This window comes from Oncorhynchus gorbuscha, linkage group LG08 (genome assembly GCF_021184085.1).
Source record: "Oncorhynchus gorbuscha isolate QuinsamMale2020 ecotype Even-year linkage group LG08, OgorEven_v1.0, whole genome shotgun sequence".
Classification (NCBI taxonomy): Eukaryota; Metazoa; Chordata; class Actinopteri; order Salmoniformes; family Salmonidae; genus Oncorhynchus; species Oncorhynchus gorbuscha.
Genome location: NC_060180.1, coordinates 19,416,422 through 19,435,535, shown reverse-complemented (window position 1 = coordinate 19,435,535; position 19,114 = coordinate 19,416,422). Strand labels below are relative to the sequence as shown.

The 19,114-nt window shown below is 44.2% G+C and overlaps 1 protein-coding gene across 4 annotated transcripts in view; it reads left to right on the top strand.

Annotated features, from left to right (window-relative positions):
* Positions 1 to 19,114, top strand: part of LOC124041290 (latent-transforming growth factor beta-binding protein 1-like) — a 131,604-nt gene that overhangs the window by 58,179 nt on the left and 54,311 nt on the right. The window contains exons 9-14 of one of the 4 annotated variants that reach the window (XM_046358707.1): positions 3,057 to 3,140; positions 7,920 to 8,042; positions 11,841 to 12,008; positions 14,367 to 14,582; positions 17,443 to 17,462; positions 18,641 to 18,752. In XM_046358707.1, coding sequence (XP_046214663.1) covers positions 3,057 to 3,140; positions 7,920 to 8,042; positions 11,841 to 12,008; positions 14,367 to 14,582; positions 17,443 to 17,462; positions 18,641 to 18,752 — 723 coding nt within the window. Of the gene's footprint in view, positions 1 to 3,056; positions 3,141 to 7,919; positions 8,043 to 11,840; positions 12,009 to 14,366; positions 14,583 to 17,439; positions 17,463 to 18,640; positions 18,753 to 19,114 lie in introns of all 4 variants that reach the window. The other 3 variants (XM_046358706.1, XM_046358710.1, XM_046358708.1) reach the window with 3 other exon arrangements.

Genomic DNA, 19,114 nt, shown 5'->3' with positions numbered 1-19,114 from the left:
TACAGTGGTAGGCTTGATTACCAACAACGACGAGACGGCTCACAGAGAGGAGGTAAAACAATTACCTCTCACTCAATGTCAGCGAAACAAAACCGATGATTGTGTACTTCAGGAAACAGCAAAGGGAGTACCCCCTATCCACACCGACGGGACAGGAGTGGAGAAGGTGAAAAGTTGTACATATCACAGACAAACTGAAATGGTCCACCCACACAGACAGTGTGGTGAAGAAGGCGCAACAGCGCCTCTTCAACCTCAGGAGGCTGAACAAATGTGGCTTGTCACTGAAAACCTTCACTAACTTTTACCGTCTGGTATGGCAACTGCAACGCCCACAACCGCAGGGCTCTCCAGAGGGTGGTGCGGTCAAGGTCATCAGATTGTTAAACAGCCACCACTAGGACAGAGAGGCGGCTGCCTACCTACAGACTTGACATCATTGGCCACTTTAATAAATGGAACACTAGTCACTTTAATAATGCCACTTTAAGAATGTTTACATATCTTGCATCATCTCATATGTATATACTGTATACTGTATCCTTCACTATCTATTATTTACTATCTATTATATCTTAGCTGCTCTGTCTCTGCTCATCCATATATTTTATACTTATATATTCTTATCCCATTCCTTCACTAGATTGTGTGTATTAGGTTTTGTTGTGGAATTTGTTAGATATTACCTGTTAGGTATTGCTGCTCTGGTGAATCTAGAAGCATATGCATTTCACTACACACGCAATTACATCTGCTAACCATGTGTATGTGACCAATAAGATTTGATTGAACTCCATGCTTTTGGAATGAGATGTTCAACAAGCAGGTTTCAACATACTTTATGCCATCTAGTGTATTATGGCTACATGATGTTTGGCATTTGGAAGTGGAGGTAAGAGGGTGTTTGTGTGGCCAGGGATAAGAGAGTTGAATGCAGGAGAGCAAGTGTTTGTTCATGGGTTTGATCAGTTGCCGCGCATGTGTGCACCATGTGAGAGACAGATTATTTTGCCCTTATTTTCCTGTTAATTTTTTTCCTTCACGATAATGGTTGCTTGGGCTGGCACGCAACTAAAGCCCATATGGGAGCAAACAAGGTTTCCTTTTGTATTCAATGTTTTATTTTTGCCGTGAATCTCATTTTCCCTCGAGGTAAGCTTGAGATCACTATTCTTGTCCTCAAACAGCTATCAGACAATGGCAGTAAACTGAGAGGCCTGCGTCAGGAGGATAGTACCATGAATTAGTGATGGAGATAAAAGAAGGATTCAAGCACCCTGTCGTCAATCGCAAAAAAGTGTGATGGTTTTTATCCGTGGCAGGTTTCCTGAAGTCACCTCTAGCCTGAAATTAGGATAAACTGATCAACTGTAATAAACTCAGGAAAGGATGAAACATCCATTTTTCAAGACTCTTTAAAAGATCATTCGTAAACATTCAAATAACTTCACAGATCTTCATTGAAAGGGTTTAAACACTGTTTCCCATGCTTGTTCAATGAATCATAAACAATTAATGAACATGCACCTGTGGAACGGTTGTTAAGACACTAACAGCTTACAGACGGTAGGTAATTAATGTCACAGTTATGAGAACTTAGGACACTAAAGAGGCCTTTCTACTGACTATGAAAAATACCAAAAGAAAGATGCCCAGGGTCCCTGCTCATCTGCGTGAACGTGCCTTAGGCATGCTGCAAGGAGGCATGAGGATTGCAGATGTGGCCAGGGCTTGTAATGTCCGTACTGTGAGACACCTAAGACAGTGCTACAGGGAGACAGGACGGACAGCTGATCATCCTCGCAGTGGCTGACCACATGTAACAACACCTGCACAGGATCGGTACATCCGAACATCACACCTGCGGGACAGGTACAGGATGGCAACAACTGCCCGAGTTACACCAGGAACGCACAATCCCTCCATCAGTGCTCAGACTGTCTGCAATAGGCTGAGAGAGGCTGGACTGAGGGCTTGTAGGCCTATTGTAAGGCAGGTCCTTACCAGACAACACCGGCAACAACGGGCACAAACCCACCGTCGCTGGACCAGACAGGACTGGCAAGACGCGGTTTTGTCTCACCAGGGGTGATGGTCGGATTCGCGTCATGGTCTGCGGCGGTGTGTCACAGCATCATCAGACTGAGCTTGTTGTCATTGCAGGAAATCTCAACACTGTGCATTACAGGGAAGACATCCTCCTCCCTCATGTGCATGCTCATACTGACATGACCCTCCAGTATGACAATGCCACCAGCCATACTGCTCGTTCTGTGCATGATTTCCTGCAAGACAGGAATGTCAGTGTTCTGCCATGGCCAGCGAAGAGCCCGGATTTCAATCCCACCGAGCACGTCTTGGGACCCGTTGGAGGGTGAAGAAATAGCCGGGAACTTGCAGGCGCCTTGGTGGAAGAATATGGTGCAAGAACTGGCAAATCTGGTGCAGTCCCTGAGGAGGAGATGCACTGCAGTACTTAATTCAGCTGGTGGCCACACCAGATACTGACTGTTACTTTTTATTTTGACCCCCCCTTTGTTCAGGGACACATTATTCCATTTCTTTTAGTCACATGTCTGTGGAACTTGTTCAGTTTATGTCTCAGGTGTTGAATATTGTTATGTTCATACAAATATTTACACATGATTAGTTTGCTGAAAATAAATGCAGTTTACAGTGAGAGGATTTAAAAAAAAATTTTTAGATGGCACTTCCCCTGAATGTGTTCAACTCAATTGTGTGTTTTTTTCATGTATGCACGTGTATGTGTTGGTGAAACACTGGTTTAGACTAGGTGTTGATGGATCATGTTTGTGTTGAACAGGGCAGAGTAGAGATACTGTGGGCTTCCTTCTGCCTAAACAATTCTGGATCCGTCACCAAATGCTGTCTACTCCCATCAAGTCAGGAGGAATCCCCAAAGTATCAGTAGAAGTACATTTGAAAAACCTATGTATCATAGTCAATTAAACGCGTTCTTATGAGATAATGAAGCGTACGTTCTTCTGAGTCATGTAAAAGTCTCTAAAAATAAGATATCTCTCGCTCTTCTCCAGCTATTCCTCTGACAGCAGGAGGATCAAGACACGCGATGGACTGCCCCCAGGGATACAAGCGCATCAACAACTCCCACTGCCAAGGTAAGAGAGTTGCGGTCCACCTCTTGTTCAACGTCTCTACGACTACCACTGCCATTGTTTGGCTTGTGTTTTCGCACACAGAGAGCAGAGAGAAGTCTGTTTTCTCAGCGTGGCGGAGGGCTTCGCCAAGAGAAATGAGCCTTAAAGAAGTGATTTGTCACCAGCCACATAAAACCCTGCGAGAGCGCAGGGCTACCATCCAGAGACGAGGAATGAATATGCTTCATTTTGACAAGGAGATCATTCTCTCGCTTTGTGTCGTTTCCTGTGCTCTCTACTCTGCTCTTTCCTTGGGTGATGTCGGCCAGACTACCTATATACAGCACCCTCTGCTGGTCCCTCACCCTCTAGTCCTCCACAGATAGACTGACTCAGCCCATTTATGACACTGGTTTGTCAGCTGCCATTTGTTGTCTCCTGAAATCTATCAAAAATGAACGTTTTTCTTCTCTTTCTCCTCTTGACTTGCTCCACTTGGTCGTCAGTGATCAATCCTGTTTTAGCAGGACCCCAAACACCGTAACAGCCATGCGGGGGAGAGAGGGAAAAGAGGCAGGTGCCATATTTGATAGATTTCCCTAATCTGTATTGAATTGGGATATGATAGCGAACAATGACTACAATACTTCAGGGCTGGCAGGCCGTTTTCAGAGGAGTCACACTAAATCAAGCCTGCTCTGCCCCAGCGACTTTTGAACCTACTGTGGCCCATTCACTCAGCATTCCACTCAAGGGGAGGGACGGTGAGGGAGAGAGACCAGTGTCTGTGTATACGCCACACGCCTGCTCAGAGGCAACGGACTTTTCACTTTTTCAACAAAAAATATGACCCCTACTGCTCTCCTCTAATCAGCAGGAAACCCAAACCTCTGCTTCTCTCTGATAGCCGACTGTTTGAACTGACAGATCTTACACAGAGGCGTTATGAAATAGTGAAGGCTTATCCTTAATATTGTGCTCGTGAGCATCTCTACTACAGTAACAACTGGTCAACACTAAGCACACTACATTATTCTACATAATTGAGAATTCTATTGGAACAGTGGACGGTACATTGAAAACATTAGGGGACATCACTCCCAACTCACTTCAAAGGGATCCCATTCATTGACGGGACTGTTAATATAGTGCATGGCACAAACAACAGAGGGCATCTGCCCGGGTTCCACTGGTTCTACATGAGGCACAGTGCCACCGTGCCAAGGCGCGTGCCATAACTGTGGTTAGGCTGAGAAGGGCTCTGAAAGGGGAGCCGAGGCCTGACCGCTGCCTATTCGGAGTGCTGCCAGGCTGAGGAGAGTGGCAGCCCAGGAGACCAGAGGTATTATTCCTGTGGAGGTGCTGTGACTCTTTACCCTGTAATCCAACACATCCTGTTCCCCTTATTATCACCCCTTTTTTTTACAGAGCTGATTTGAATTGAATCTCCATTTTGTTTTCCTTTGAGCTAGCTATGTGTGTTTACTAATTGTTGGATATGGTGTGACTGTCCAATATAACAAATGGAGGGAAAAAAGAGACACGATAGGGGATCAATCGGGCTGGTTTAAAGTTGCGTGTAGTCGGCGGGTCTGGTTCTGATCCAGGTTCTGATTCAATATTCCCCAGTGAGCCATTTGAGTTCTGAAGTGGTGAGGGGAGGGGGGTAAGGCTTGGTGTTAGGCTGGGTCATGTTCAGTATGACTTCTCTTGGGCAAGCCAATCTCCCTCCCACATACTCTCGTTTAACGCTTCTCAGGCGCTGCTGAAGGTTGTGGTGACTAATGCGTGCAGGTCTGCCCCAGTCCAGGCAGTGGATCTGAGTCCAAAGTGATTAAAGTGATGAGAGAGCAGTGATCTCCTCACCCCAGCAGCATACTCCTCTGTGTGTCATCAGAGGCAGTGGGCCGCTCTCTGTGGGGCCCTGAGGGGACAGAAATAGTGAGTGTATATGGTGTGTAATTATTCTGTCAGTGCAGTGATTGACAGTGCATGTGGGCGGGGCTTAAAGGAATGATGCAGGTGTTAAAACCGTGAAAGCGCCAGTGGAAAAAACATCCCATAGATGAGAATAGCCATTCGTTGATATTCCTAGCAGAGGAATATCAACAGCAAAGAATGTTAACGCAAACGTCTTTCTCCTCCTGAGATCTGCCTGATTTGGATCATCTGTCCTGTGAGACAAGTGGGAACGCCCTCATTCCCCCACCCCCCCCGGGAATGACGTCTCTTCCCCTATTTGTTGATTCAATTCCTGTTTAACAGAACACAGCAGAGCCTCCTGTGACATGAACCCGGTCAGGATGCGTCCTCTGAAATATTCATGACATTACATGGAAGGATATCAACGTGCTGTGGCCTGTACCACATGATGGTGTGATGCTGCTCTTGTCAAGTACACGGCCCACGTTGTCATGTGTGTGAGGCTTCTATAACACTCTGTGGATGAGATCCTGTACTGGTAATATCTTTTCACTTTTGCAACAGAATGAACAACATGGAAAGTGATAATATTAAACCCCGTTGAACAAAATGAAAGGGGAACAAATCACATGGAACTCTGGATGGAACAAAGCTCCCGTTTGGATACTTTACACGAAAGCATGCTTCGTATTTAGCCCTCTCAATGACAAACTACACTTGTAATCTGGATACCAAAACAAATTAACACTATATATGTAAACAGCTAAGAGGCAGCCGTGTTGGAAGGGGAAACAATGTCTGCTTGTCTCCTGTTATAACAAAGTATACAGGGGAGAACATTCTGTTCACCTTCTTCCCGCTGGACATATTACGTCTACCCAGTTGATGGTTTCTTAACAAGTCAGACTATTTTTTATTACACCTTTATTTAACCAGGTAGGCTAGTTGAGAACAAGTTCTCATTTACAACTGCGACCTGGCCAAGATAAAGCAAAGCAGTGCGACACAAACAACAACAACACAGAGTTACACATGGAATAAACAAACATACAGTCGATAATACAATAGAAAAAAGTCTATATACAGTGTCTCCAAATGAGGTAGGATAAGGGAGGTAAGGCAATAAATAGGCCATAGTGGCGAAATAATTACAATATAGCAATTAAACACTGGAATGATAGATGTGCCCGAAGATGAATGTGCAAGTAGAGATATTGGGGTGCAAAGGAGCAAAATAAATAAATAACAGTATGGGGATGAGGTATTTGGATGGGCTATTTACAGATGGATTAAGCTGATGCTTAAAGTTAGAGAGGGAGAAATGAGTCTCCAGCTTCAGTGATTTTTACATTTCGTCCCAGTCATTGGCAGCAGAGAACTGGAAGGAAAGGTGGCCAAATTAGGAATTGGCTTTGGGGGTGACCAGTGAAATATACCTGCTGGAGCGCATGCTATGGGTGGGTGCTGCTATGGTGACCAGTGAGCTGAGATAAGGCGGGGCTTTACCTAGCAAAGACTTATAGATGACCTGGAGCCAGTGGGTTTGGCGACAAATATGAAGCGAAGGCCAGCCAACGAGGGCATACAGGTCGCAGTGGTGGGTAGTCTATGGGGCTTTGGTGACAAAACGGATGGCACTGTGATAGACTGCATCCAATTTGCTGAGTAGAGTGTTGGAGGCTATTTTGTAAATGACATCACCGAAGTCGAGGATCGGTAGGATAGTCAGTTTTACGAGGGTATGTTTGGCAGAATGAGTGAAGGATGCTTTGTTGCGATATAGGAAGCCAATTCTAGATTTAATTTTGGAGATGCTTAATGTGAATCTGGAAGGAGAGTTTACAGTCTAACCAGACACCTAGGTATTTGTAGTTGTCCACATTCTAAGTCAGAACCGTCCAGAGTAGTGATGCTAGACAGGTGGGCGTGTGTGGGCAGCGATCGGTTGAAGAGCATGCATTTAGTTTTACTAGCTTTTAAGAGCAGTTGGAGGCTACAGAAGGAGTGTTGTATGGCATTGAAGCTCATCTGGAGGTTAGTTAACAGTGTTCAAAGATGGGCTAGAAGTATACAGAATGGTGTTGTCTGCGTAGAGGTGGATCAGAGAATCACCAGCAGCAAGAGCGACATCATTGATGTATACAGAGAAGAGAGTCGGCCCGAAGAATTGAACCCTGTGGCACCCCCATAGAGACTGCCAGAGGTCCGGACAACAGGCCCTCCGATTTGACACACTGAACTCTGTCTGAGAAGTAGTTGGTGAACCAGGCGAGGCAGTCATTTGAGAAAACAAGGCTGTTGAGTCTGCCAATAAGAATGTGGTGATTGACTTAGTCGAAAGCCTTGGCCAGGTCGATGAATACAGCTGCACAGTATTGTCTCTTATCGATGGCGGTTATGATATCATTTAGGACCTTGAGCGTGGCTGAGGTGCACCCATGACCAGCTCGGAAACCAGATTGCATAGCGGTGACTGGCTGACATGGCTACTCCGCAGTGAACCAGTGGACTCCCAAAGCTGTTAGTCCCACATCCAGCCTCATAACTAAGGAAATCAACCTGCCCATTTATCAGGTTACGTCATAACCGGTCTCTTCCACTCCACATGAATTACTTCAAACTACGGGAGCTGCCTTAGGCCATAACAGTGATGTTGGGGCTACACCAAACGTTATGACACGAATGCGGTTGTTGTGAGCTATTATACAAACGTATGTATAGAAACAAACCAAATGATGGTAATCGGTGGAATTGTCGGCGTACACATCTCTATTCTATGCACATTCAGTTCATAATCCTTTCTGCACTGTGTAATACACACTAATATGTAGATCAACAGTGTATTACTTTGTTCCTCTCCTTGGTTTTCTGTTGCAGATCTTAATGAGTGCCAGCTGCAGGGTGTGTGTCCCAACGGAGACTGTCTGAACACCATGGGCAGCTACAGGTGCAGCTGTAAGGTCGGCTATATCCCTGACCCCACCCTCTCCACCTGTATCCGTAAGTCCTTCATAACTCTCCCCGTCTCTCTCTCTCTGTCTCGCCCTCTCTTCCTCTCTCGCTCTATCTCTCGCTCTGTCCTTCTCTCTGTGCTATATTTGGGTGTGACATTTCCAATACGTTTAAAAATATATATTACTTCAGCCTGTACAGTCAGGATTGCAGTCTGTAAGATTGCAGTCTGTTTTGAATGCCGCAAAGCATACTGCGAAGGCTGTGTTTTGATGATATGCATATGAATGTGGGAACAGATGGGAATGCATGGATGAATAGCATGGCGTTTATCATATTAATTAGATTCCCCTCAGAGCATGGAGCAAAAGGCACAGCATATTGCCAAACACAACAGATCGTATTTCTCTCCACTGAAAGTGGGATGGAGGGAGGGAGGGAAGGAAGGAGTTTTGGGTTGAGAGATTAAAATCCTAGTGACTTGATTCTGAGTTCTCTGGGTTCTTGGTAGGAGAGCAATTGATCAGGGATGGCCTTTAACGACGGTCTTGTTTAGGATGCTTCTCCCTGCCGGTTGTTGTCTCTCCCAGTCCGACCTGTGTGTGTGTGTGTGTGGGGGGGGGGGTTTGACTCTTGGTTTGTGTCTCCTCCTGGTTCTCCTCTATTTATCTCATTGCTATTGAAACCTGAGTGGCCATTCATCAACATCATTGACTATGGCAAGGAGCTTTGCTACAGTGTTGTCCTTACAGGGAAAAAGGAGGCATTGTAAATGCATCAGTGACATCACCCATTGTGTTTCCCCCCTCCTCTGCATGTGTTGCCTGTCATTGAACCGCCAATGTCGAATCTAGACATCTCCCCTCATTGTGTGTGTTGACTTACTGAGCTCTCTGCTTGCATGAAAGGCACAGTGGAGTTTAGAGAGAAACATATTGGTGTTGATGAAGGACCAAATACAGCCTGACCCTCCTATGTACTGCCTTTGTGTGTTGATTGGCTTATAATATGCATGACAGCAACAGTTACCAACCAAAACGGACTTTCCCATTGTGAGAGCCACTAATAATGCCCTATTGTACCATGAAATCAGACTTCACACATACATGTGCATCTAGTGTCCAACTACACTTATAACTAAAATAAACCGATGCATTCCATTCCACTTACAATAACCGTGACTCAATTTTATTTTTGGATTCACGCCATCAAACGTTCCACTGGTGCAAGACAAAATGCTTGACCAAAAGATCAGTAATGACTGCTTGAAATGCACATACCACGCGAGATGAACCCTTTACAGTCGTGGGAATTGGCCTGTATGGGCTAAATTGAAATGTTTCTTACAAAAGAAATGTGAAATGCATAAGCATGGCAGCAGTTGAAAGGGAACAGTTTGGAGATTTAGGGGGAATTATTAGACAAAAGGTGCATTTTACATTTATTGTAGTTTTTGCCGGATTTGTTGATAACAAAATCTGAAAATACTCTGGATACATTCAGTAACATGATAAGAAGATTTCTGGAACATAAGACAAAAAAAAGGGGTTGAGTGAGAAGACGAACTGGTGTCTCCAAGTGGCCACACACCTCTCCAAAGTGTGCACAGTTCCTAAGTCATTTCAATGCAATTTTATGTCTATGTTTTATGTTATAGTTGAAGAAGAGTCTTCAACTACAACTTTTTTTGTAGCTCTCCTAGTTGTGCCGTTGAGGAACTAGATCAAGCACACTTGTAGTTGCTTTGTTTTGCAGTGCCTTAGACCGCTGCACCACTTGGAGGCCCACATCTGCATGTTCAACCCGGGTACAAGTGTAAAGGGCTACGCTCCAAATAGGTAACATGATGGGAGACAAGTGCAGCAACTGTCTAGAAATTAAGGGAGGGCTTCCCAGGGCAATCTAGCAGAACTCCAGCACCCTCATCTCTCTCTCTCCCTCCGTCCATCTCCCCTTCCCACTCCCCTCTACTCTGCTGCCTCTCACATCCAACAAAGGGAGAGATCCCATCATTGGGGCATTCACTAGCCTATTCACGGGCTGCTCTAGTTTGCTTTGAGAAAGCAGGAGAGCCCCAACAGTCACCCTCTAGCCCTATTAGCTAGACAGTTTCTGAGACTCAAGAAAAGACTCAAGCGTGAGTCACTGGCAGGGACGCAACTTTGGTTTAAGAAGTGGGGGGGTCATATAATAAATAAATAAAATAGTTATTTTATCTGGTCGGATCAACACTACGAACAGCCTACCGACACCTCGGAGGTGTCCACACGGTCCTAAAGCACATTTTTGCATAGTTTTGTGTCACATTCCAATGATAAAACAGGTGGGGACAAAATGCCATTTCAGAATGTGGGGGGTCCCCAGTGAAAGTTGCACCCCTGGTCACTGGTATTAATTGGCGGCTTTGGCGAGGCCTTAGAGCAACTTCAATGTGGGTGGTAAGGAGGAGGGAGGAGGAGGGTGGATGGAATTTGGGAAGTGAGTGGAGACTCTAGAGCGAAAGTGATTGCTGCCTGTCATACATGATTCTCCTGTGTTCACCCGTGTGCTCCCGAGTTCCCGTGTGCTCCCGAGTTCCCGTGTGCTCCCGAGCTCCCGTGTGCTCCCGTGCTCCCGAGCTCCCGTGTGTCCGAGACTCGGAGGTGCCGTCACGATTTTTGCTAAGGATTTTGGAGGGACAGCAGATTTGGAGCCGTTCGAGCCCCCCTTTCCAACAGTACACACACACACACACACACACACACACACACACACACACACACACACACACACACACACACACACACACACACACACACACACACACACACACACACACACACACACACACGCTCGCACACACACCCTCTCTGTCAATAATGACTGAAAACCTGATAACTTTTTTTCAGTCTGTTTTGACGAATATCAATGCACCACACAAACTGCCTAAAGCGGAAACTGTTAGAAGAATTAAAAAACTTTAGAACAAGTCTTTTTGACCTTTTGTACAGGATTGGTAAAGAAGCATCTATTACATTTCACTGTTCGTTGAATGATGTCTTGGGCACTCCAGTACTTCTAATTTGACGTTGATATGCATTAACCCATTAAGCCCTCCTTTTGGCCTCAGCAGTTCAACATTGTTACATTTTGGGATTTGGAGACTGTTGTGAGAGGGGGAAAAAAGGAATATCATGGTCAGTTTGTATGAGCACTGATTTAACGTTGATAGGAGAGCTCACCCATTGAAAAAAATGAAGAAATAGTGGAAGAACATCATGTGGTTCCAGCTTTACTTGGAAGTCAAATCCTTAGAGAGTCTTTGTTCCGTTGGTGCCTTGCCATACCACAGTTTCCACTACTACACTTCAGGATGTGTGCTGCTTAAACCCCTCATGATGTGCACCATTCAGAAACACTCAACCAACCCTACTGCATGCTGTTATTTGGGTCAGCATTTGACTTTGTTCATTAGTGCATGAAGCATTGGCATGAAAGAGCTCAATGTTTGTACACCCAGAGAGCTTTTGTTGTTGTATGTGCTGTGCTTGTGGGTGTTTTGCGTTCGAGCTTTTAGGTTAGTCTAGTTGACACATTCTTCATAGCTCAAAAATCCTGTGATGAAGATATGAAATGTATCGGCGGTAGCAGGCAACACAGCTAACTACCACTGAGACGTTTCAACATTTTCTTGGTATTTTTGATGTTGTTATAAATGTGTGAGTACTGTACTCTGTGTTGGGCGGGTGGATTCCGGTGAAGGGGGACTTCTTTATTTTCTCTTTCTTTCTTTTCTCTCCCCCATGTCTGTGTCTCCCCCCACTGTGGCGCACCTCCCCTTGCCACTCCCCCACTGCACCTCTTCAGCCGACACCTCTGCCGTCCACGAGGAGAAAGGGGCTTGTTTCCGATTGGTCAGTTCGGGGAAGCAGTGTTTGCACCCGGTGTCTGCTCAGCTGAGCAAACAGCTCTGCTGCTGCAGTGTGGGCAAGGCCTGGGGCCCGCGCTGCGACAAGTGCCCCCTACCAGGAACAGGTAAGGCCTCCGACGCCAGCAACTCTGAGTCCCAGACACCTCCACCCATCCATCCATTCCACCACTCTCACATTGAGAGATTGAAATGTGGGACCAGTGGCATCCATCCCCCACCCACACTCAATGTTTCTCTCTCTGTGCATGTGTTTCACTGCTTTGCCAAGTAGACAGTTTTAGATGCAGTTATATCTCCTCCAACAGCACTCTCCTCCTGTCTCCCCTTATTCCACCATGTCTCCCCATCCGCCATTGCCATCTGTACGGGTATCATGGTCAGTGTTGGCTGGGGTGACACAATAGCGGAAACCTGCAGATCATGTGCAGCACAGGCACACTAAATAGATAGAAACTGTTTGCTGAGTCCTCACACTTCCACTTGAAAAGGTCTGTCTTAATGAATTGATGACACTGAGCCAAACATTCCATTAGACCTGGGAGGTTAGTCTGGGAACAAGTGTAAGCCTTTTCTGTGTCTGTGCCTGTATTGTCTGTCTAGGCTCCGGGAGACATTACTGGATGGCCTCGTTTAGCCTAATTAACAACACCCGTTAAAATCATCTGGGTTGCCAGATTATTTTGGTTGCCAGATCTTCAAAGTTCCCAGTGTAGTACAGTAAATGGTTATGGGGAGTGTAATAGAGTTAGGGGATGATTGCTTGGAACCGGGCCCATTTCTCCCAATGTGAGGACGTTTCTGTAGGTAAGGTTAAGAGCTGTTATAAGAGTAAATTAGAGACGTGCTCCTTTATCTGGAAAAAAACTTGAGCAGATTACATGTAGGATTTACCTTGTTATGAAGGGCAGCATTTTTTAAGGTCTCTTTAATGTTATTTTTTCTTTGTTTGTCGGAATGTTCGCAGAGGCGCTTGTAGCTGGATTAGTAACTGATTATTCTGATATATTCTTTTCACTATCAATGTCGTGGTTTAATTACAATTGGCTGACATGGTTCTTTCAATTCAGATAGAGATGGAGACAGTTTATTTTGGTAGATTCTAACTTCTTGCAAATGCTTGTTGGTTAAAATGGGAAACTGCATAGATAGCATGTGCTATTCTTATATGAAACTGGATTGGTGGATGCTACACTGTGTAACAATGGTTGGTACTTAGTTTTCATTCATTGGGACATAAATGGAAGCCTTGACATGACGCTTCCCAAACAAATCTAGTCAGGTCCTTACAAAATGCAAGTTGCACAAAGACATTCAAGAATGAGACAAGTGTGTGACTCTCAGTCTTTATCACCAGTGACTTGATCCACTGTGTCTCCTTGGTTTCTAATGGGTTTCTAATGTGGAGATCAGAAAGAACTCAGACGGGACATTCCATGAAATGAGTGCCTTTGTGTCCCTTTGATATATTAAGTAGAAATTGTGCATCAATATTGAATTTTAAAAGCCTGTTAAATTAAATGTAGTTCCCTTTTTAATATTGACCAAATGTCCCTCTGTGCACTGTCTTAGACTTATAGGAAGATTTTAACCCACTTAACCCCAACATTTTAATCATCAAGTTTTAATCATCATGACAGAGTCATTTCTGAAGATGATTATTTATTTAATGTGATTAGTGATTCATTTTTATGTAAAACCAAAAACTCCCTCATTTTAAGGTCAACCCTGTTACATGAACTGAACTCTCATTTTAAGAGGATGAAACTATTCTTTAAAAAAATAGCAAATACTACATCTAATAAAATTGTAAAACCACAGTGTAAAAGCAGGTGAGCTGGTTCTACTCTTTTTTGCAATTTCCTGGAGTTTTGTGGTGGAAAACTGAGTGGGTTGAGCATTACATGTCAACACTGTTACCCATAGATGGACAGGCTAGACATTTTTTGGCAATATTTTTGTTGTTGTTGTGAAGCTTGCATTCAATTGACCCTCCCTGTTGCACACAACAAGCTTCCATTCCTCCTGTCACAAGGGGATTTCTGTCTGATTTCAGATCATCTACCTTGTTACAGTCACCCTTTTACTTTATTTGGCACTTAATAGACACTTAATATAGTTGTTTTTTTAACCTCGAGATGGAAACACATGCTTTTTAAAAGTTGAACATGTACTCTTTACAACAGAATGTTAAAATTAGGTGAAATTCTATGTTATTTTTTAACCAAGGTATATTACTCAAAAGGCACCCAATTGGTGGAATGACCCAGAGACTGATATACACAAATCTGCTACAACAACAAAAACCAAACAGCATGTAACCTATTGTACGTTACATTGGAGTTACATCAAATGAAAGATCAGCCAAATTAGCTATAATTTATTATTTTGAACCTGAAATAGTTTTTTTTTGTCTTGCACAAAGTATGGATGAACTTACTGTATTTTTATTTTAAACATTTTAGCTAAATTCAAGGAGATATGCCCTGGTGGGATGGGCTACACTGTCACCGGATCTTACAAGCCCAAACCACCCAATAAACTACCCAGCCAACCTGAGACCATCAACAAGCCAATGATCACCCACCAAGAGCCTGTGGCCCCGCCTCTGCCCCTGCCGACACATGAGAAACCAGTGGAGGCCTTGAGCGTCGCTGAGAGACAACTTCCCTCTGTACCAGGTAAGTCAACATCATGCAATTTCCTCTGTACCAGGCCATCGTTACTAATGTACTATGGAAAGACAGAGACAGAAGATTGGGCTGAGCTGGGTGGGACTGAGTGTGACTCATAAATGGGGGCCATGCTCTTGTCTTTTCACTATGCTGGGCTGTTTTGATATGTGCAATTTTGTGTACCTACAGTGCCAGCGCAAAACTTTTTCATCCAAATAAAGAGCAATCCACCCGTTCAACAGTACCAGTCAAAAGTTAGGACACACCTACACATTCCAGGGTTTTTCTTTCTTTTTACTATTGTCTACATTGTAGAATAATAGTGAAGACATCAAAACTATGAAATGACACATATGGAATCATGTAGTAACCAAAAAAAGTGTTAAAGTAGCCACCCTTTTCCTTGATGACAGCTTTGCACACTCTTGGCATTCTCTCAACCAGCTTCATGGGGTAGTCACCTGTAATGCATCTAAATTAACAGGTGTGCCTTGTTAAAAGTTCATTTGTGGAATTTCTTTCCTTCTTAATGTGTTTGAGCCAATTAGTTGTTGTGTTGTGACAAGGTAGGGGTGGTATACAGAAGTTAGCCCTATTTGGTAAAAGACCAAGTCCATATTATGGCAAGAACAGCTCAAATAAGTGAAGAGAAACGACAGTCCATCATTACTTTAAGACATGAAGGTCAGTCAATCCGGAAAAAGTCAAGAACTTTGGAAGTTTCTTCAAGTGGAGTCGCAAAAACTATCAAGTGCTATGATGAAACTGGCTCTCATGAGGACCGCCACAGGAAAGGGACCCAGAATTACCTCTGCTGCAGAGGATACATTCATTAGAGTTACCAGCTTTAGAAATTGCAGCCCAAATAAATGCTTCAAAGAGCAACAGAGACATCTCAACATCAACTGTTCAGAGGAGACTGCATGTATCAGGCCTTCATAGTCTAATTGCTACAAAGAAACCACTACTAACGGACACCAAAAATAGGAAGAGACTTGCTTGGGCCAAGAAACACGAGCAACGGACATTAGAACGGTGGAAATCTGTCCTTTGGTCCAAATTTGAAAGTCCAAATTTGTGATTTTTGGTTCCAACCTCCGTGACTTTGTGAGACGCAGAGTGGATGAACGGATGATCGCCGCTTGTGTGGTTCCCACCATAAAGCATGGAGGAGGTGTGATGGTGTGGGGATGCTTTGCTGGTGACATTGTCTGTGATGTATTTTGAGTTGAAGGCACACATAACCAGCATGGCTACCACAGCATTCTGCAGTGACACGCCATCCCATCTGGTTTGCGCTTAGTGGGACTATCATTTGTTTTTCAACAGGACAATGACCCAAAACACACTTGCAGGCTATTTAAGGGCTAGTCAGATATGTACAACTGAAATGTGTCTTCCGCATTTAACCCAACCCCTCTGAATCAGACATCCATAATCAACGTCCATGTCTTCAGCACCCGGGGAACAGTGGGTTAACTGCCCTGCTCAGGGGCAGAATGACTGATTTTTACCTTGTCAGCTCTGGGATTTGATCCAGCAACCTTTCGGTTACTGGCCCAACGCTCTAACCACTAGGTGTGCTGCATCAGATGACCTGGCCTCCACAACCCAATTGTGATGGTTTGGGATGAGTCCCTCAGAGTGAAGGAAAACCAGCCAACCAGTACTCAGCATATGTGGGAACTCTTTCAAGACGGTTTGAAAATCATTCCTCATGAAGCTGGTTGAGAGAATGCCAAGAGTGTGCAAAGCTGTCATCAAGGTAAAGGGTGGCTACTTTGAAGAATCTTAAATATAAACTATATTTGGGTTTGTTTAACACTTTTTTGGTTACTACATGATTCCAAATGTGTTATTTCATCATTTTGATGTTGTCACTATTATTCTACAATATAGTAAAAAGAAAGAAAAAACCCTTGAATGACTATGTGTGTCAACTTTTGACTGGTACTGTAAGTGAAACTAAACAGATTTGTATTTGTATGAGTGTGTGTGGAGTCTTTAAAAATATCTCTCAACCAGACATCAATTCAGTTCCACCCTGGACAGGATGGTGAGGATTCACATGCTTTGGCTTGCCGTCGGCTCTGAAACTTCTGGATTCTGAGAGAGAGGAGAGATGGAGCTCCTCTTTCGTATTGTTCAGGACATGCTTGGGAGTTGGCGATGGAAAGAGAAACTTGGCAGCCTTAGAGCGCACAGACTTGTCCAAATTACCACTAAGCTTCTCTCGGGCTCCGAGTACAGAGGATTCCAATGCAGAGGACAGACTCAGACAAACAATAAGAGAGAAAGCCACTGCCCAAACCTGTGTAGATTAGTGTTTGCATGCCACAAGGGGCTAAAGCTGGCACCACTGAGCTAAAAATCCTGGTGGAGGTGATTTGTTTCATGCCCAATGTTCTGCTACATTAATAACAATCCTGTTGGTTTTTATGACCTCTAGATCTAAATACAGTAAAACCGCCTGAGGGTTGAGTTATGACATGGCATTTGGCCAGTGTTTAAAATAAGGTGTAAGTGGAACGACCTTGTAACTGATTAACATTTGTCCGTTGCTATGAAAAAGATCATGTTTCGACATGGCCATGAACAGCTAAACGAACCCCCTGAGCCTGTGAAGGTGACAGTCTTATGAATTGCAAACGATTGGTCCTCTGGCCCCAGCCGGAAAGGGTTATTAATTTATTCAAAAGCCTGAAGATATTTATTGGAGAAATATAATGAAGTATATGATGTACTTGTCTCTGACAACTTGATGATCAAGGGCAGGTATATCCAGCCTTGTGCTTCCAAACTTTTTCTTGATCTCACTCTTGTTTTTTTCCATATTTTTTTCATATTGTTTTTTTATGACCAGTAGCCACAGATGCACCTGAGCAGGTAGGTTGGGTTTCTTCTGCAAAAAAAAAAAAAAAAATGAAAAGAAAATAGCTTTCTTGCATGCGACAAGAAGGATTCACCCTTTAGCATCTATGGCAGCGACCTGCAGTAGCAGCCTGCAGCATCACCTCTGCATGAAGTCAGCATCACCACTGCATGACTTTGAGCCAATCACTGCTCCACGCTTTCAGCTTAAGAGCACTTCACAGTGGAACATCTGTCAATGCCAATCACAGCTGCTAAGACTTTGCTCTTTGCGCTTTTGTCCAGCCTCATACTGTATGGATGCGTTTACACAGGCAGCCCAATTCTGATTTTTTTCCCCCACAAGTTGGTCTTTTGACCAAGCAGATCAGTGATCAATAATTGGGCAAATGATCAGAATCGGGCCACCTATGTAAACGCAGCCTAAGCTATGTAAACACAGCCTAAGCTATGTAAACGCAGCCTAAGCTATGTAAACGCAGCCTAAGCTATGTAAACGCAGCCTAAGCTATGTAAACGCAGCCTACGCTATGTAAACGCAGCCTAAGCTATGTAAACGCAGCCTAAGCTATGTAAACGCAGCCTAAGCTATGTAAACGCAGCCTAAACTATGTAAACGCAGCCTAAGCTATGTAAACACAGCCTAAGCTATGTAAACACAGCCTAAGAGTCTCCAAAACGGAACAGTCCTGAAACACTTTTCTGTAATGGATTTAGTATTGTATTATGACTTGAATTATGTAAATATAGAAGCTCTCCTTTACAGTAAAAATGGTTCTTTCAGAGGAAAAGTAGGCTCAGCAGCTTGAAACTTAAAGCACTTTGATAAAGGCAGGGTAAGTAAACACTATTGCGCAAACCATTTTGACATCCTAGAGAAACTCCAAAGGTAAAAGAAAAAAGAAAAGCTGAAGTCAAGTTGGAGTCCACACAACTGATAACTATAGACCCTATCGACTCAATGAAAACCCATGTTTCGCTTCCCACCATCAAGCCCTTCAAGCGCTTTCCTTCCTTCGGCTGTCATGCAAGCGGATCTCCAGTTAGTTTACTGCTGAGCAGCCTATATGACGAGCGCACGCATGACAGCGGTGCATGAACGGCGCTTGCTCACTGAAACCTCATGTCTATACGGATCAGTCCACTGACCCGGAGGTCCATATTGTGTTTTGTCTTGTGTTCTGTCCTTCAAGGAGCTGGTTATTCTGGAGGCTACTAGTAGTAGTCCAATAGTTGAGGCCGAGGCTGGCCAGCCACAGCTCTCTCCCGGTGTCTCTACCATGAGGATGGAGCCGGCCTACAAAGGTGTCTCATCCATTTCATTCCCCTCTACTCTCTCTGCTGCTATTTCAGTCTCACAGGGCTAGGCTCACTCTCACTCTCTGCAAGTTATTTAATTATGATGGTTGTTTTGGCACTGTACCGAACTCTATGTAAGTAGGTCTCCACTGGTGCTTTACGGTCAATTTTACCTGACAGAATAAAAATGAAAATGTGTTGGTTTGAAAAATATCTTGTGTTCTTTCCCCTGTAACAGAACTAATCGTCATAAGGGAAAGAGCACCGGCCATTTGTGATGGGTCTTCTCCAGACTCAAGTCTAGGGTTATCTTAATTGAAACGCAACGCAATAGTTGTTTTATTGTTCCATCCAATACGTATCCAAGC